This window comes from Jatropha curcas, chromosome 6, assembly GCF_041381405.1.
Source record: "Jatropha curcas cultivar XTBG-Jc1 chromosome 6, XTBG_Jcur_1.0, whole genome shotgun sequence".
Taxonomy (NCBI): Eukaryota; Viridiplantae; Streptophyta; class Magnoliopsida; order Malpighiales; family Euphorbiaceae; genus Jatropha; species Jatropha curcas.
Window position 1 is genome coordinate 5,540,508 of NC_143156.1, and position 20,490 is coordinate 5,560,997.

At 37.1% G+C, this 20,490-nt stretch overlaps 2 protein-coding genes and 1 pseudogene across 2 annotated transcripts; 1 reads left to right on the forward strand and 2 right to left on the reverse strand.

Moving 5' to 3' along the window:
• The first annotated feature begins 55 nt into the window (after positions 1 to 55).
• On the forward strand, positions 56 to 834 carry LOC110008659 (pathogenesis-related protein 1). Its single transcript, XM_089722443.1, has one exon. It carries the CDS (start codon positions 123 to 125, stop codon positions 660 to 662), a length of 540 nt encoding a protein of 179 aa, XP_089578569.1. The 5' UTR covers positions 56 to 122; the 3' UTR covers positions 663 to 834.
• A 7,444-nt stretch (positions 835 to 8,278) lies between these two features.
• Positions 8,279 to 8,875, reverse strand: LOC149495384 (pathogenesis-related protein 1 pseudogene; annotated as a pseudogene).
• Positions 8,876 to 8,951: 76 nt separating this feature from the next.
• LOC105634522 (uncharacterized) lies at positions 8,952 to 10,105 on the reverse strand. Its single transcript, XM_089723155.1, has 2 exons — positions 9,599 to 10,105; positions 8,952 to 9,415 (listed from the first exon to the last, which is right to left on the reverse strand). Exons 1-2 carry the CDS (start codon positions 10,071 to 10,073, stop codon positions 8,952 to 8,954), a joined length of 939 nt encoding a protein of 312 aa, XP_089579281.1. The 5' UTR covers positions 10,074 to 10,105.
• Positions 10,106 to 20,490: the final 10,385 nt, after the last annotated feature.

Below are 20,490 nucleotides of genomic sequence, written 5' to 3' on the forward strand. Positions count from 1 at the left end.
AATTGAAAGAACACATTTTCCTACATTTCTTCCTTATAAATACTCAAAACCTACTCATCCAATTTGTGCTAATTGGAGCCTCATTTTCTGCCTCTACATTGCTTAATATAGACAACTAGAAAATGGGGTTCAACAAGTTAGCAGTAATAGCCCTAATTTTCATGGCATTAACCATGGTTCCCCTCTCTCTAGCCCACCACTCTGCCCACCACTCTGCAGCCCACCGCTTTGCCCAACACTCTGCAGCCCACGACTCTCCAAAAGACTACCTCGCCGCACATAATTGCGCCCGCGCAGAGCTAGGGATTGCACCGCTTTGTTGGAACACAACATTGGTAAAATATGCAAAACACTACACAAAATCTTTAGTTGCAAGTTGCAGTTTAGAGCATTCGGTAGGTTGTCCTTATGGGGAGAATTTAGCGCAAGGTTTCGGCAAATTTAGCGGTGTGGATGGTGTGAAATTATGGGTAGATGAGAAGGCTCATTATGATTATCAAAGCAATACTTGTGTTGGCGGTGAATGCCGGCATTACACTCAAGTTATTTGGAAAAACACCAAGGAAGTAGGTTGTGCTAGTGTTAGGTGTGGTGAAGGATGGAACATTATTAGTTGCAACTATTATCCTCCAGGGAACTATGTTGGTGAGAGGCCTTATTGAATTTCTATTGGTTAGAGAGGGATTAATGAAATAGGGCTAATTAATTAGCTTCGATTAATTAATATTTAATAACCTACATATATCATATTAATGCAAGCAATATATTTTTCTAATATGTATCAGAGAAATATTTTTCTTGCTATATATCAATCAAACTGCGAACTTGCTTTAATTATTATAGTTTTTTTTTTCAATTTTAACTTTAATTGAATTTTTGATTTCAATTCATATATGTTAACTTATATGCTTTTGGTTAACTACTTTTTTTCCACAATTTTTCAATCTATTAAAAGGTCTAATGAGTCAAAATAATAATGCCAACCACATAATAAATTGGTGAAAAAATCTTGTAGTTGACACGAATCAACTTGAGATTTTAAATTCTTGACATAAGTGAGAAAACTAATGTATTAAAATATATTACCATTAAAAGCAACTTTTAAAATTTGCAATCGTCACTATAAATAGCAGCTTATAAAATTTTTTTAACTTTAATTGTAGCTAAACGAGATCACAGCTGTGAAACTGCTAATTTTGACTGTAAAGAAGGATGAGACCAAAATAGAATTGTTTATGTATGATCCCAAACTATCTACTATGGTTTTGGTTAAGATCCCATATATTTAAAATTTTTAAAACTTATTAGTTTTATAGCATGGATTAAAAAACATAGTCATTTAAATATTAAACCAAATCAACTTGTCCTCTGAATCTCAAAAGAAACTTCAAAAGGGACAACAATACAAGCTACCGTCTTTATGCACAATAAATTTATACAATGCGTGTAAGTTAATATTTATACAAAAGATTTAATTAAATTGAACAAAGAAAATGAGATAATACTAATCACGTGGTGGGTTTAGTTGATTTTCTTATTTATGTGAGGAGTGAGAAGTCTCGTGTTCGAGCTCTTTCGTTAAAATTTTTTAACGAAAAACATAATCCCTATAACGAGGAACATGAATTTGCAACACTATATACTACATGGTACTAAATTTTAAAATTTGACTATAGAAACACTGAATTTTATTTGATTTATTTGCAATAATTCCTATTTAATATGTTGAAATATCATACTCAACCCTTGCTAATTCTACAAATTAAACGCTTAATGAATTTGTTGGTCAATTTGATATGAAGGAGACATAGTCATCTCTTCCCCTAGAAAAAGCAAAAAGAAAAAGAAAGAGATGTGGTAATTTCTGTATGCAAGATAACGACCGATAGAAATATGAATTTGACTATTAGTGCTAAGACTTGACTTGCAAAGTCTATAAAGCAAAAGCTAGCTTTTTTTTTCTTTTTTCTTTTGAAAATGATTTATTGAGAAGGTAGAAACCCAAATTTTTGTCTTATCTAAAGATAAATGATTTCCTTTAATTGGAAATTTCCAGGAAAGTTGAAATATTTTCATCTAATTATGAGAGTCTCTGGGTACAGTGGACTGTGGTCGGTATGCATTAATTCTATAGTTTTTGAGTCTTTGGGTCAATAGTTTTTTATCCAAATTCATGATTATGTTTTTTTTTTTGAATTAAAAATAATGAAGAAAGAGTTTTAAATTGGAATGTTTAGCATGTTGTGGAAATTGGGCTTTTTCCACCAAAAGCAATTTGTGAATTACTGTACTTACTACACTAAGTAAATTCCCAGGTAAGTGGAGGAGTCACAAATGGTCTCACTTAAAACCCACTTGCCTAGACAGAATTTACCTAGAAGTAATTAATTAGACAATAACCACCAAAAATATTTTTACCCAACAATAGCTATTAAATAAATAAAGACAAAAGCAATAAATAAAAGAGAATACCAAAATTTAACGAGGTTCGGCTAATTTTGCCTACGTCCTCGGACACTACTAAATTTATATTTCACTAAAGAAATATACAAATTGAGAGAGGAGAGAAACTTGTCTAACCCACTTAAGAATTGGAAGACAAGTTTTGGAATGAATAAAACTTAAGGAGCTAAGCTCCTTTTATAGCCAAACAACTTCCTATTCCCTTCCCTTTCTTTCGATGTGGGATTTGCAAGCCACCTAACCAATAATCTCCACCTTGGCGAAAATCCCACCAATGCAAGCTTCTGCTCTTTCTCTCACAAAGTTGTAATGTCTTCAAATGTGCTTGGCAATGCCAAGCTTCAATTTTTAACAATATTGATCAAGTCCAAACAATGTTTGAACTTGACAGCTGTCACCACTTTTGTCAACATATCAGCAGGATTTTCAGCAGTCTGAATCTTCTGGAGTTGAACCTGTCTTTCCTCCAGAATTTCTCTGACAAAATGAAATCGAACATCGATATGCTTCGTCCTTGCATGATAAACTTGGTTCTTTGCCAAGTGAATAGCACTTTGACTATCGCAATGTACAACAATGTTATTTTGCCTAATTCCCAATTCATCAAGCAATCCTTGAAGCCAAATTGCCTCCTTAACAGCCTCTGTAACTGCCATGTACTCTGCCTCTGTTGTAGACAAAGCCACTGTTGACTGTAAAGTAGACTTCCAACTAACTGGTGCTTTTGCAAGAGTAAACACATAACCAGTAGTTGATCGACGTTTATCCAAATCACCGGCATAATCAGAATCACAGTATCCGACTATGCGTTGACCACTATTCTTATCCTGCTCAAAAATCAATCCAACATCCACGGTGTTCTGAAGGTACCGCAGAATCCATTTCACAGCTTGCCAATGCTCCTTGCCAGGATCATGCATGTATCTGCTCACAACTCCAACTGCCTGTGAAATGTCAGGTCTTGTACACACCATAGCATACATCAAGCTACCTACAGCATTTGCATAGGGAACTCTTGACATGTATTCCCGTTCTGCATCATTTTTTGGCGACTGAGCTGCACTGAGTTTGAAATGAGGAGCAAGAGGTGTACTAACAGGTTTGGTTTTGTCATCCATACCAAAACGCTTTAGTATTTTTCTCAGATATTGCTTCTGATTCAGACAAAGTCTCCCCAATTTCCTATCTCTGGTTATCTCCATGCCGAGAATCCTTTTTGCTTCGCCCAGATCTTTCATTTCAAATTCTTGATTCAACTGATTCTTCAAATTCTCAATTTCTTGTTTATTCTTTGAAGCTATTAGCATATCATCAACATACAAAAGTAGATAAATGAAAGAGCCATCTTGTAGCTTGCGCAAATACACACAATGATCGTATTTGCTTCTTGTGTACTTCTGCCTTTGCATAAACTTATCAAATCGCTTGTACCACTGCCTCGGAGATTGCTTCAATCCATAAAGCGATTTTTCAAGTTTGCATACCATATTTTCCTTTCCAACAACCTTAAATCCTTCTGGCTGAGTCATATAGATTTCCTCTTCCAGATCTCCATGTAAAAATGCAGTTTTTACATCCAATTGAACTAGTTCCAAATCAAACTGTGCTACCAAGGCTAACAAAATCCGAATGGAGGAATGTTTTACAACTGGAGAAAATACTTCATTATAATCAATTCCCTCCGTCTGAGCGTAGCCTTTAGCTACCAACCTTGCCTTATAGTGAACACTGTCTCTGTCAGGAAATCCATCTTTCTTTGCATATACCCATTTGCATCCAATTGCCTTCTTTCCCTTTGGTGGATCAACTAAGTTCCACGTCTGATTCTTATAAAGGGACTTCATTTCATCTTCCATAGCTTTTCTCCACTTTACTTCTTCTGAACTTTTGACAGCTTCATTGAAAGTGGATGGAATGCTATCATCTGCAATTGGAGATGCATAGGCCACCATATCATCAAAACGAGCAGGCTTTCTTATAACTCTCCTTGGCCTATCAAGTGCAATTGACTCAAGTTGCTGTGGAGGTTCTTGGAGTTGAACCTCTTCTTCATCTGAACCTCCTTCTACCTCAGGAGTTTCTGCAGGTTCAGTACTTGCCACTGGGATTTTTCTATCAAACTCCACCTGTTTGGGAGTATCCTCCACCTGTTGTGGAGTACCATCTGGCTTCTCTACTGTCACCTTTTTTAACATGGTAGATTCATCAAAAGTGACATCTCTGCTAAAGATTATTTTCTTTGATTCTGTACACCATAGTCGATAGCCTTTAACACCGGTGCTTATCCCCATGAAAATGGCTTTCTTAGCTCTTGGATCCAGCTTCGATTCCTTAACATGATAATATGCAGTGGAACCAAATACACGTAAGGAATCATAATCATTAGCAGGTTCTTCACACCATACCTCTATAGGTGTTTTGCCACCAATAGCAGTTGATGGTAATCGATTAATGAGATGGCACGCATATGACAAAGCCTCAGCCCAAAATTTCTTGTGTAACCCAGCATTAGACAACATACACCGAACTTTCTCCAGCAACGTTCGGTTCATGCGTTCTGCCACCCCATTCTGCTGCGGTGTATTTCTAACTGTGAAGTGTCGAACAATGCCTTCATCTGCACAGATTTTATCAAAAGCATCATTTTTGTATTCTCCTCCATTGTCTGTTCGGAGACATTTGATGCGTCTGCCAGTCTGAGTTTCCACCAGTTTTTTCCATTTAAGGAAAACTCCTAGCACTTCATCTTTTGACTTCAAAGTATACACCCAAACCCTTCGAGAGTAATCATCAACAAAGGTCACATAATAGTGTTTACCACTCAAAGAAGCTGTTGTAGAGGGTCCCCATACATCAGAGTGAACATAGTCCAAAATACCCTTGGTATTATGGATTCCGGTGCCAAATTTCACTCTTGTCTGCTTTCCTTTGGTACAATGCTCACAGAAGTCCAACTTGCAGGTTTTGACATCTTTCAATAATCCCTGATCTGACAGTTTTTTCAAGGATTTTTCACCTGCATGTCCCAAACGCCTATGCCACAATCTAGTTGTTTCCAACTCTTTGTCATCACTAGAAACAACTGCTGCTGTTGATCCAATAATTGTATTACCTTGATAGTAATACAAATTATTCCTTCTCCGAACTCCTTTCATCACCACAAGTGCACCAGAGATGACTTTCATCACTCCATCTTTCGCAATTACAGTGAGTCCTTTTGATTCTAGGGCTCCCACTGAAATGAGATTCTTTGTCAAACTTGGTACATATCGAACATCAGTCAGGATCCTGATTGACCCATCATGATTCTTCAAACGGATTGAACCAATCCCTTCTGTGAAGCAAGGAACATTATTTGCAGTATAGACAACTTCATTTTCAAGTTCTTTAAAGTCAAAAAACCAGTCTCGATGGGGACTCATATGATGACTGCATGCAGAGTCTAGCAGCCATACCTCACCAGAACTTGTCAAATTTGCTGATGAATTGTCTATAGATGCCATGATAACTAATGAGAAGTCTGAGTCTTCATCATCACACTCAGCTATGTTTGAATTAATAACAGCTTTGCCTTTGGCTTTTAGCTTTGGACAATCTTTCTTCCAGTGACCTTTCTCACGACAAAAGGCACACTCATCTTTTTCAACTCTGGTTTTTGAACGGGATCTACTTTTCTTTCCCCCTTTCTTTTGGCTTCGTGAACGGCCTCCAACCACCAGAGCTTCTACTTCAGTTGCCTTTTCCTTCTTTTCTATCTTTCTCAGTTCATGACTGTAAAGATCAGCACAAACTTCACTGAAAGTCACTTCTTTATTCCCATAGATTAGAGTCGTTGTAAGATGCTCAAATTCATCTGGAAGAGATGCTAGCAACAACACTGCCAAATCTTCGTCTCCAAATATCACATCCAAATTAAACAAATCACCCACCAACTGATTAAATTTGGTGATGTGTTCATTCATAGTGGTACCAGGGACATAATCGAAGCGATACAATTTCTTCTTCATGAAGAGTTTATTCTGATTGTTTTTCTTCAAAAATTTCTCCTCCAATGCCTTCCACAATTTGTTTGCAGAAGTTTCTTTCGAGAAAGCATATTTTTGCTCTCTAGAAAGACACGACCGAATTGTACCACATGCCAGACGATTGATGGTCTTCCATTCACTCTCCTCCATCTCGTTTGGTTTCTCTACTTCAATAGCAACATCTAGACCTTGCTGAAAGAGAGCGTCTAGAACTTCACTTTGCCACATGCCGAAATGACCGGTGCCATCGAAAATCTCCACTGAAAATCTTGCATTTGATACAGCATTTCTTACGAAGGTTGATGCTGTAGCAGGTGTGGTATTTTTCTTTCCGTCTGTCATTTCTGCTTTAAATATTTAATAGCTATAAAAAACAATTTTCAAAATGCGGAACACAACCAAGGAAACCTTTTTTATGTGGCAGATCAGACTATGCTGCAACCATAGTGAATACTTAGTAACCTTGGCTCTGATACCAATTGTTGTGGAAATTGGGCTTTTTCCACCAAAAGCAATTTGTGAATTACTGTACTTACTACACTAAGTAAATTCCCAGGTAAGTGGAGGAGTCACAAATGGTCTCACTTAAAACCCACTTGCCTAGACAGAATTTACCTAGAAGTAATTAATTAGACAATAACCACCAAAAATATTTTTACCCAACAATAGCTATTAAATAAATAAAGACAAAAGCAATAAATAAAAGAGAATACCAAAATTTAACGAGGTTCGGCTAATTTTGCCTACGTCCTCGGACACTACTAAATTTATATTTCACTAAAGAAATATACAAATTGAGAGAGGAGAGAAACTTGTCTAACCCACTTAAGAATTGGAAGACAAGTTTTGGAATGAATAAAACTTAAGGAGCTAAGCTCCTTTTATAGCCAAACAACTTCCTATTCCCTTCCCTTTCTTTCGATGTGGGATTTGCAAGCCACCTAACCAATATAGCAATTCTTTATTCTCTATTCAATTTACTTCTACACATTTGGTTAGCTTGTATACCCACTGTTGTTAAGCTAACAAGAGCACAAAACCATTCTGGAAGGCATCCATATACTTGATTATGCCCAATTCCCAGAAATTAGAGAGATGAAGATAGATTAGCTTTCGAATTTGGCAAAACCCCCTTTAGCCTATTGACACACAAATCCAAAGTTCTCAGATAGCTACAACTGAGCAAAGAAGTAATAAAATTCAAAAATTATCACCTTCTTTGGTCCCAAGATTATTTTCTTCCAAGCTCAGAAAAGAAAGTTTGTTTAGGCTTCGAAAGTTGATATGTGAAACTATTACGTGCTAAATCGATGTGCTCAATTCTCGTAGCATTTGATAACGAAACAGGAATCCAACCGCTAAAATTGTTTCCCCATATTCGTATACGCTGAAGTTTAGGAAGGAGAATACCAATATTCGATGGAATAGTTTAAATATATTAATAAAATATTATTTTTTAAATTAAAATTTTAAACTGTTTGCTAGGTCTGATTATGTAAATTTTATTTGAAAATTTACTTTTTTAAAAATATTTGTCACGATCTGTTTTCAGAGGCCAGACCGGCATTAGGGCCTAGGTAAGTTTAAGGCTGCCGAAGCCTAGAGTAAGCATAAATCACAAAAATTTAACTATCTCATAAATATATTATTCTTAGGCCCGAATTTAACACATTTAAATATTTCATAGACAGGGCCCAATTTGTAATACATTACGTTTATAAAGTGGGTCCATAAAATTATTACATCTATAATAACACACCGCTAAAGGTACGTAAGTTCTAAAACTGCGGAGTTTAATAACAGATAAATACAAAAGAATTTTTGTACATTTATCTATTTTATGAATTAATACTAAAATTAGAGAATTCTTTTCTTGCTCTGCCGTGATAGAAGCAGAACTTTTCGGGTAAAAAAAAAAAACCTGAGCTTTGCAAGTAATTGCCAGGACGCTGTCCAACGATGTTGCCAGGAGGGTCATAGTTGCAAGTAATGAAAGTTCCTCCATTGTTGCACTTCCCCTTAGCACATCCTATGCGAACTGAGTTACGCCAAACCACCTGAGTGTAATGCCCACACACCTTTCCGGCAGCACAACTACTAGAGTTATAGTCGTAAAATGCCTTTTCATCAACCCACAGTTTCACAGCATCGATTCCTGATAGGTCACTGTTGCTCCACGCTAGGTTCTCGCCATAAGGTCCGGCTGAATGTACAAGTCTACAGTCGCCCATATGTTGATTCGCATAATTTCGTGCATAGGCCGCCACGGTGTTATCCCAAGTCACCGGACCAACTCCCACGGCCGCTCGAGCTGTGTTATGGGCATTAACGTAGTCTTTAGGTGAGTCTTGGGCATGCAAGGGAATAGTTAAGGTACATAAGTTCTACAACGATGGAGTTCACTAACAGATAAATAAAAATAAATTTTTGTACATTTATCTATTTTATGAATTAATACTAAAATTAGAGAATTCTTTTCTTGCTCTGTCGTGATAGAAGCAAAGCTTTTCGGATAAAAAAAAAACCTGAGTCTTGCAAGTAATTGCCAGGAGGGTCATAGTTGCAAGTAATGAAAGTTCCTCCATTGTTGCACTTCGCCTTAACACATCCTATGCGAACTGAGTTACGCCAAACCACCTGAGTGTAATGCCCACACACCTTTCCGGTAGCACAACTACTAGAGTTATAGTCGTAAAATGCCTTTTCATCAACCCACAGTTTCACAGCATCGATTCCTGATAGGTCACCACTGCTCCACGCTAGGTTCTCGCCATAAGGTCCGGCTGAATGTACAAGTCTACAGTCGCCAATGTGTTGATTCGCATAATTTCGTGCATAGGCTTCCACCGTGTTATCCCAAGTCACCAGACCAACTCCCACGGCCGCTCGAGCTGTGTTATGGGCATTAACGTAGTCTTGAGGTGAGTCTAGGGCACGCAACGGAATAGTTAAGGTACATAAGTTCTACAACAGCGGAGTTCACTAACTAACAGATAAATACAAATAAATTTTTGTACATTTATCTATTTTATGAATTAATACTAAAATTAGAGAATTCTTTTCTTGCTCTGTCGTGATAGAAGCAAAGCTTTTCGGGTAAAAAAAAAAACCTGAGTCTTGCAAGTAATTGCCAGGAGGCTCATAGTTGCAAGTAATGAAAGTTCCTCCATTGTTGCACTTCACCTTAGCAATTCCTATGCGAACTGAGTTACGCCAAACCACCTGAGTGTAATGCCCACACACCTTTCCGGCAGCACAACTACTAGAGTTATTGTCATAAAACACCTTTTCATCAACCCACAGTTTCACAGCCGCGGTTCCTGAAAGGTTACCGCTGCTTCCCGCTAGGTTCCCGCCATAAGGTCCGGCTGAATGTACAAGTCTACAGTCGCCAATGTGTTGATTCGCATAATTTCGTGCATAGACCGCCACCGTGTTATCCCAAGTCACTGGACCAATTCCCACGGCCGCTCGAGCTGTGTTATGGGAATTAACGTAGTCTTGAGGTGAGTCTTGGGCATGTAAGGGAATAATTAAGGTTACACTCGTTAGACAAATGAGGGGTAATAAAATTTTGGACAACATCGTTTTTGGTTTGTGATGGAAAATAAGAGTTTAGGCAATTGATGAAAATTGCTAACATGTTAGATTGGAATTTATAGGCACATGGTATTGGAAAATTAGATATGGATGATGACTTCAAATTGGTAAAAACTTGTAACGGGTAGAGGAATTAATTGAGAAAAGTCAGTGCTTACGGTGTCACTTTACATAGCATGGACACGGAACTAAAATTAGTAGCATAAGCAAAAAGAAATTGTATCTAACCAATGAAGGGTTGAAGGGTAAGAGGGTGATTTTCTTGTAATTTAAACTAGATGTTTGATTATTTATTTATTTACTGGAAGGCCAAAAGAACCAAAATAACATTGCGTCTATACAATAGAAGTAGCCCTTCTATTGACTAATCAAATTTAGTAAAAACTCGCGGTGGAGAATATTCAAACTCAAAACATCCACTCCTCATATAATCAAGAAGACTAACAAAACCATACCGGATTGACAACTATCTATTTAATTTTTATTTTTTATTTTATGAAAAATCATGTATATTTTCTGAAAATTCATAACGAGAAATAACCCATATGAGGTTTGACTTCAAAATTAGATCCAAATTTAATACATCAAATTTATTAATTACAATGAGATGTTTGATTTTCTTTTAAAGAAAAATCATCTATATTTTCTGAAAATTCATAAATAAAAATAACTCACTTAGGTTTGACATGAAAATTAAATCAAAATTTAAAAATTAATTAACAAAGTTGTGTTAGTGATGTGGCTAACATTACTTGTTCTTAATGGTAAAGCAATTAAAATTAATTATGGTTCAAATTATATTTTATAAATGGATGATATCACATAATCTGGAATGTGAAATTGTAAAATATAGAAACTTGCAAAAAGAAAGAAATGCAAAGTCAAACAAAGGAGTAAAGATATTTCCAATTCACAAATGATCGACAAGTAGTGCAATAGTTGTGCATTACATTATTGTATATATTCCATTTTGCTTTCAATTAATTAAAAAAGAAAAATACTTATCTAGATTCCATCTATGGGCCTACATAGACCAGATGAATAAATGTCATTAATTATTTTTTTAATTCCAAAAAATAAGAAAAATTAATAATGCAAAAAATATCTTATATCTTCCTCCTCTAACCTCAGCTCTGCATGGTGATTTTGTTTCGAGTGATTTATTTTAAAATCACATCTTGGTAAATCTGAAATTGTCTATTCTCTTTTTTTTTTTTTCGTGTTGTTTCAGTTTAGTTTCTTCAGACTCTCTTCATTTTGCGTCTGGGTATTTGCCAAATCTGCAAAAAAGACTCATTTTTTAAATATTCTTATCGAGGATTCAAAAGTTTTATTTTGAGAAATTAAAAATTTTTTACAGGCCGTAATCGAACATGGTTTGCCAGTTTTGTTGCATTATCTTTGTTTTTCTTTATTGCTTTCATTATTGTTCCACTATAATTTATTAACCTTACTATAAATCATCACACACCAACGTAGATAAGAGCGGATGGAAAAGGAGATGTTTGTCTTTTTGAAATAAAAAATTTAAATAATAATATCATTTTTTTTATTGGTTTGGTCTATTTTTAAAACATAGATTGAGTCTCGAATTTTCCTCTCGAGTAATTAAAAAGATAAAAGAAATTACCAACAGGGATTAGTCTGAGTGGAAATGACTAAAGTGATTAAACTGGTCTAATCGGTAAGAGTCAGTTGATTAATTCACTAGTTGTATATAATTTTTAAAGGTTAGATCTATTGATAAATGGATTTGATTTTAATCTAATCGATTAAAATTCAATTATGGCTTCTAGATAACAAATGAAAATTTTTTATCGTTTGTGTTTCTTTAGTCCAAGTATAAAGTTGCCTACTGCTCTCTATCTACAATCACCAGTCACGGCAACCTATCCATCACAAACTAGATATTTCTTCACGGAGTGTTTACGACTAATAGTGAAGAGTGAGAGATTTTGAGTTTGAGTTCTCTTGATTACAATTATTTTCACCAATTTGGTGAGTCAAACATCTTATGTTGTGTAGCATGCAGTGTTATTTTAGCTTATAAAAAGCCTCTAATGAATTTTTTTTTTTAAAAAAAGCAGGATAAAGATAGTTTGATAATTTTTGAAAATATCTATTTTATTTAAATAATTATTATTTTTATAAATATATTATATTTTCTACTCACATAATTGATTTAATTATATTCTTACAACATTATTTATGAGTTAAATTTTAATATCTTCTCTCTCTCTTTTTTTATATAAACACTTCCATCCTATTGAGTGAGATTAATTAAATCTAGACATCTAAGGGTGCTTTAAGAATTTACCACTAATGTTTCCTTCATATATGTGTACTTTGGTTCTAATATCATTGACAAAAAGTTAACCACACTGAATACTTATAGTATATATAGCAAAAGTGAATTAATTAATGCAATTTGATGTGAATATTAACAACCTTTTTGTCACAAGATTAGAAACTGATCTACTATGTGGGTAGCAAGTAACCCTATTGGTCTTTAAATAGACTAATTAAGCTTTGTGTTACGCCCCGCACAAACAATCAGGTAGAATTGCAAAGGCAGCCTCCACAATTTATAAGCAAGGCTTAGAAGGGTGCAAATTGGGCTGCCACAATATGCCAAGGCTTGAGAAGCCTCTAGCCCAAAGTTGGAGGTCCAAGCTTGTATTCTAGAAAACTCCACATTACTCCACCCAAAAGATATTTTGTGTAATGTCTAAATAATTCTAGAATTCTCCTTCTAATCTAGACCGTCCATTTTTGTAAGCAAATTTTAGCCGTACATTGAGGAGGTGGAAATGGCTATAAATGCGACCCCTCACCTCACTTGTAAATCATCCAAGCAAATACAAAACATTTGAGTAATAATAGTTCTACAACAAAGCTCTTCTAAAGCTCTCTTGTGCTCTCTTCTTATTTGGCTTCTATCTTCGCTCCATCGTTCTTCTAGGCTTACTTAGCTCGTCCTAACACCCAAAAGGTGACTGAGTGCCGCATGGATAGGCAAGCTAAAACCTATCTCCGTGACAGGTGGTATCAGAGCAACGGTTCCATCCTAGGTACCAAGCCTTTCGTCTTGATCAAAGGCGAACGAGGAAGCTAATGTGGTTGTTGCTGAGGGATAACAACTCGAGCATGCTGAGTCTGTCCGAGGCCGTGAGCCATCACGTACTCAGCCTAAGAGGGGGAGGTTGGTGAGTCTGAGTAAAGAGTTAGAGCTCTTGAGCAAGCCCTGTCCACTCAAGAAGCTCTTGTGGGCGAACTCTTTGAGCAACTTGATAATGTTTGCTCAGGAGAACGAAGAGATCACCAGGGCTGCCAAGGACATGATCGTTGAGCTTGGCAGAGCCATTCGAAAAGAACTTCGAGCCCTTGCGAATGAGATGACTGAGGTACAAGAAATTGCCAATTCTGAAGTTAATGCTCTCCGAAGGGAAGTAGATGCTGTCTGTTCTGAATGCCGGATGCACCAACGAATGAGTTGTCTCGCCTCAACTAGTGCCACCACTGGTCCTGTGGTATATGGTCTGAAGTTGCCTAAGCCTGCGATGTACAACGGTTCACGTAGTGCTTCGATGGTGGAGAACTTTCTCTTTGGTCTTGATCAATACTTCGAGGCCATGGGGGTATTAGATGATGCTACCAAGATTGGCAATGCCCCCACGTTCCTCCGGGATGCTGCTCAACTATGGTGGCGAAGGAAACACGCAGAACGTGAGAAAGGCACATGCACTATCCATACGTGGGAGCAATTCAAGTTGAATTATGGAAGAACTTCGTGCCTTATAATGTCGATACCGAAGCAAGGGGTAAATTACATCGTCTACGACAGAGTGGTAGCATCCATGATTACATCAAGGAGTTCACTACCCTTATGTTGGAAATCGACGACCTGTCTGACAAAGATGCTCTCTATTACTTCAAAGATGGGCTAAAAGACTGGGCAAAGGTGGAGCTAGAGCGTCGTGGCATGCAAGCTTTTGACGATGCCATTGTTGTTGTTGAGTCCCTAACTGACTACTCCACCCAAGCCAAGAATAAGAAGCCCGTCCTTAGCAAGAGTGGGGGAGAGAGACAAAGTCAGAGGAAGGACCATCATCGTAGGGAGGAAGGTCCATCTAAATCATTCGGTGGAAAGCACGATAAGCAGTTTAGGAAGAATGATTCCAAACCTCCTAAACCTTGCTTCATCTGTGAAGGGCCACATTGGGTGCGAGACTGCCCAGTAGGAAGGCAATGAATGCCATGGTCGCTGAGTTCAATAAAGAGAAACAGGCGACAAAAGAAACCTATGCCAACTTGGGATTCTTACAATACTTGAGTTTTATAGCAAGAACTCTTCCTCCTAGCATCCCCAAGATGAAGGGATTACTGTTTGCGGATGTAGCCGTTAATCAAGAATCAGCTAGCGTCATGCTAGACACAGGGGCGACTCACAATTTTATGGATATTAAGGAGGCCAAGCAACTAGGCTTGGACATTGATGAAGGCAGTGGCACCATCAAAACTATAAATTCCAAAGTAAAGCCAATTGCCGGATTTGCAAAGGCTGTACTAGTCAAAATTGGCTCATGGTGCGGAAAGCTAGACTTCACTATCGTGCCCATGGACGATTTTGATATTGTATTGGGATTAGCATTCTTCCGAAAGGTATGCACACTCCTTTTCCCTTACGGAAGTTCCCTAATCATACTTGAAGGAGAGAAGCCATGCATTATCCCATTGAAGAGCATAGAGAAGTCAGCACCAATGGTCTCTACTATGCAATTCAAGAGGGGCTTTAAATCAGCTGAAAACTACATGGCAACAATCAGGGAACTTAATAAGGGAGAGGAAGTGGCAAATCTTGAACAGCCTTTGCCAGAATCTGTCCAAGCCATGTTGAATGAATATCAAGATGTAATGCCTCCATAGTTGCCTAAACAACTCCCTCCTAAAAGGGAAGTCGATCATCAGATCGAGTTGGAGCCTAATCCTAAGCCGCCAACCATGGCTCCTTATCGAATGTCTCCCCCAGAGTTGGAAGAACCGAGGACGCAACTCCAGGACCTCCTTGACTCAAAATACATTCAACCTTCCAAGGCTCCTTATGGCGCGCCAGTCCTCTTCCAGAAGAAGGATGACTCTCTACGGATGTGTATAGACTATCGGGCGTTAAACAAGATCACTATAAAAAACAAATACCCAATGCCTTTGATAGCTGATCTCTTTGATCAATTGGGGAACGCAAGATGGTTCTCGAAGCTGGACTTACGGTCAGGTTACTATCAAGTGTGTATTGCAGCAAGAGATGAGCCCAAGACGACTTGTGTAACTCGGTATGGCGCATTTGAATTTGTAGTAATGCCTTTCGGCTTGACTAATGCCCTAGCCACATTCTGTACTCTTACGAACAAACTGTTCCACCCTTTCCTCGACAAATTTGTGGTGGTCTACTTGGACGACATTGTAGTGTATAGCACTTCTCTCGAAGAGCATGTGCAACACCTCAAGTAAGTCTTCCAAGTTCTCCGAGAGAACCAACTCTAAGTAAAGGTGGAAAAATGCTATTTTGCTCAACAGGAAGTGGAGTTCCTTGGGCATAAAATCAAAGAAGGCATGTTAATGATGGATCCATTTAAAGTGAAAGCCATTCAAGAATGGAAACCTCCATCAAACGTCCCCGAGCTAAGATCCTTCCTAGGCCTGGTAAACTACTACCGCCGCTTTATAAAGGGATACTCAGCCATAGCGGCACCCTTGACAAATCTGCTCAAGAAGAATTGCACATGGCATTGGACATCACAATGCCAAGATGCCTTCGAAGAATTGAAGCAGATGGTGTCAGAAGAGCCTATCATGGTGTTGCCTGACTATACAAAGCCTTTTGAGGTACACACTGATGCCTCGATTTACGTTATCGGTGGGGTACTAATGCAAGAAGGCCATCCCATTGCTTATGAAAACTGAAAACTGATTGATACCGAACGTCGGTATACAGTCCAAGAGAAGGAGATGATAGCCATCATTCACTGCCTAAGAACATGGCTACACTACTTGCTTGGCAGTAAGTTTGTGGTCAAGACGAAAAATGTAGCTACCAGCTACTTTCAGACTCAAAAGAAGTTGAGTCCCAAGCAAGCTCGATGGCAAGATTTCTTGCCGGAGTTTGGTTATCAGCTCGAGTACAAGCCAGGGAAGGCCAATGTTGTTGCTGATGCACTGAGTCGCAAGGCAGAACTAGCCAACATCAGTGCTAGAACCCCACAGAGCAACCTACTGGATCACATCCAAGAAGGGATGCAATACGATGCTTTTACCAAAAACTCGCTTAAACTCGCAAAAGAGGGCAAGACACGAAGATTTTGGGAGCAAGATGGAGTACTATATACTCATGGCAACCGAGTCTTCGTGCCGAAATGGGGAAATCTTCACAAAGAAATCCTCAAGGAGTCCCACGACTCAAAATGGGCTGGACATCCTGATGAGACGCGTACTATGGCCTTAGTAAGAGCTCACTACTACTGGCCAAGGATGCAGGATGACGTAGAGACGTATGTCAAGACTTGTCTTGTCTGCCAACAAGACAAGGTCGAACAATAACCTCTCGCCGGCCTACTTGAACCTCTTCCTGTTGTAGAGCATCCTTGGTAGAGTGTCTCGATAGATTTCATCGTTGCACTACCTAAGTCTGAAGGATATGGTAGCATAATGGTCGTTGTTGACAGATTTAGCAAGTATGCTACCTTTATCCCAGTCTCTACTGACTGTAAGGTCGATGAAGCAGCCCGCCTATTCTTCAAGAATGTGGTGAAGTTATGGGGCTTTCACAAAGTATTGTGAGCGATTGAGACCCTTGCTTTACTGGCAAGTTCTGGCGAGACTTGTTCAAGCTGATGGGGACAGACTTGAACTTCTCGACTAGCTTTCATCCCTAGAGTGATGGGCAAATGGAGCATATCAATGCATTGCTCGAGCTGTACCTCCGACACTATAACAGTGCTCATCAGCGAGATTGGGCCAAGTTACTCGACATTACCCTATTCTCATATAACCTCCAAAAGAGTGAGTCTACAGGCAAAAGTCCCTTCGAGATCATCATGGGACAATAACCAATCACTCCCAATGCCATTGCAGCTTCATATGCTGGGGTGAACCTTGCAGCCCACAAGTTCGCAAGGGAATGGCATGAAGAGGCTGACGAGACTCGTGCTTGTCTCAATAAAGCTGTTCGGCGAATGAAGAAATGGGCTGACACCATGAGGCATCCAAAGGAGTACGCTGAAGGGGACAAGGTACCCGTCAAACTCCTCCCTAACCAATTCAAGTCCCTAAGAAAGGTGCATAAAGGGTTGGTGAGGAAATATGAAGGACCATTTCCCATAATCAAACGAGTGGGAAAAGTTGCCTATCAAGTCGAACTGCCTCCGAAGCTTAAGATTCAAAATGTCTTCCAGTTAGCATGTTGAAACCTTACCATACTGATGAAGAGGACCCAAGCAAGAGTGCATCCACACGAGCCCCAACAGCTGTTGTCACCGAATTCGATAGAGAGGTTGACAACATACTTGACTCACAAGTAGTACAGAGACGAGGAGTTCCAAACTACCGCGAGTACTTGATCAAGCGGAAAAACCTGCCAGAGTCTGAAGCTAGCTGGGAGCGTGAAGACGCTCCTTGGTAGTTCGAGGATAAAATAAAAGAATATGAAAATCAAGGCGCGACGAGAGCGTCGCGAGTTTGAGTGGGGGAGGGTGTTACGCCCCGCACAAACAAGCAGGCAGAATTGCAAAGGCAGCCTCCACAATTTATAAGTAAGGCTTAGAAGGGTGCAAATTGGGCTGCCACAATGTGCCAAAGCTTGAGAAGCCTCTAGCCCAAAGTTGGAGGTCCAAGCCCGCATTCTAGAAAACTCCACATTACTCCACCCAAAAGATATTTTGTGTAATGTCTACATAATTCTAGAATTCTCCTTCTAATCTAGACCGTCCATTTTTGTAGGCAAATCTTAGCCGTACATTGAGGAGGTGGAAATGGCTATAAATACCACCCCTCACCTCACTTGTAAATCATCCAAGCAAATACAAAGCATTTGAGTAATAAGAGTTCTACAACAAAGCTCTTCTAAAGCTCTCTCGTGCTCTCTTCTTATTTAGCTTTTATCTTCGCTCCATCGTTCTTCTAGGCTTACTTAGCTCGTCCTAACACCCAAAAGGTGACTAAGTGCCGCACGGATAGGCAAGCTAAAACCTATCTCCGTGACATTTGACAATGCAAGCCACTAACCAAACCATTAAAACAAGTTTTTGGGTTAAGCCATTAATACAATACTTTGACTATTGAGAAGTAAACCTAAAAATTCTTCATTAGAAGATTTGCTATAGCCAATTAGCCATTAATCTTCAATTGATAATCTCAATTAAGTTACCAAAAAGATGTCTATTAGGATATCAAATCAAAGGCCAAGCCTGTAATTTCACCCCGAACTTTCGAGTAGTTGAAATTTCACTATAAATTGACATTTATACTCTGGACACTTTGAACTTATCAACTAGTTACAATTACACCATAATTTAAATTAATATTCAACTCATTATTTTTGCATCTTAAAATTGGTCAATTTTAAAATTAAATATTTAACCTTGATTTTATTTATTTATCAAATGCATACTCGAGTTTGATTTTATTATTTATGGTTTAAATACTTGGTTGTGGAGTTTTTTTTTTTTACATTACTTTAATCAAAATTTCAATCTTAATTTACTTTTAGGGTGCACTTGCAACAAATTGACAAGTTCACGGTGTTGTGATTCATTTTTAGAGTGCAATAGCAGATTCGGTGTAATTGCAAGTAGGATGATAAGTTCAGAGTGCCAGGTACAAAGGTCGATTTAGAGTAAAATTGCAACTATTTGAAAAGTTTAGGGTAAAATTGAAGGTGGCCACCAGATTCGAACTCGAGCTCTTTACTCCCACATATAGTTTCTTTAATTATTAAGACATACATGTGAACTAAAATATTATTCCATCGTCAAAATTACTGCATACAACAAAACAAACTTAGTATAATAACCATTAATAGAATTTAATTTAATAAGGTCGCTCCCCGAAGAACATAACTGGCCGGATTATACATGGAAGTAACCAAAGTTCCTCTGAAGGGATGCTTTAGCTATTAGAAGTGTTGTGATCATATTAGTAGTCCATACATAAAAACCCAATTTTTTAAACCCGACCTGTTTTACCAGAATTCATTTTTAATAATATTACTTTTGATGACGTGCATTTCATGTTGACTATGCTGATAGTATACTCATTCTTTATCTATCTAATATTAAATCATAAATTTTATTTAGATTAAAATAAATACAAGCAATTAATTTGTATTATACTTTACCGTACAAACTATTTGCAATGCTACCTATAATGTACTTAATTCTATTTTTATATAATGAAGTTATCTTAAAATAAAGTACAACTGAATCCTTAGACCTAATTCTTTAGGCCATAATTTATAAAATGTAGATTTTTAAAACCCTAATAGGTGCTCAAAAAGAAAATCAAGTCATTATTCAATCTCTAACCCCCTACCCTCAACCTCAAATCTATATTTATATACAACTATAATGAAGAATAATAATAAATTATTTTTACTGCTAAGTAAAAGAAAATAAATGAGAAAATAATCTGAATTGATTATGGAAATCACTTTTACTATAGTGGCTGTATTACTTACTCAGTGTATTAGAGAAAGGAATGTATGCACAACATACAAATTCTTGAAACCCCAAAAAGTGACCCAAACAGAAATATATAGTTATAGTTTTTTTTTCCAGTTTCCTAAACACTATTTTTTTTTAAATCAAACAAATTTAGGATATAAGAGAAAAAATATTAAAAAATTAAAAATACTTAACCAATAGGCCATCTATTTATTATAAAGGAGATATAAATCTCTTACTAAATTAAAATGATAATGGTTACAAATTATTCAGTAACAAAAAATAAAATAAAAAATTATTATTAAGAATAAAACTCTTTCAAAATTCACCTAACAAAAAAAAGTTTCAATATATATAAATATATAAATATATCAATAAAATATTATATTTTTTTTAAAATTAAAATTTCAATTGTTTACTATCCCATGTTTAATTATGTAAATTCTATTTGAAAATTTATTTGTTTCAAAATATATACAATCAAATATGACAAACTATAAAGAAAAAAATATTAATATACTTTTTTCTTCTCTTTTTATCTCTCTCCTAAATAAAATATTATATATATTCTATTTGAAATTTTATTTTTTAAAAAATATATCCAATCATATCATACAAACATAAAGAAAAAGAATATTAATAAAAAATATATATTTTCTTTCTTTTTTTTATCTATATCCTAAAAGAAT

Bases quoted from the DNA above. Each gene is read 5' to 3' on its own strand.
- LOC110008659 (XM_089722443.1), top strand. From the start codon at position 123: ATGGGGTTCAACAAGTTAGCAGTAATAGCCCTAATTTTCATGGCATTA.
- LOC105634522 (XM_089723155.1), bottom strand. From the start codon at position 10,073: ATGTTGTCCAAAATTTTATTACCCCTCATTTGTCTAACGAGTGTAACC. The intron at 9,416-9,598 runs GTTTTTTTTTTT...TGCGTGCCCTAG, and splicing joins CAATTACTTGCAAGACTCAG to ACTCACCTCAAGACTACGTT.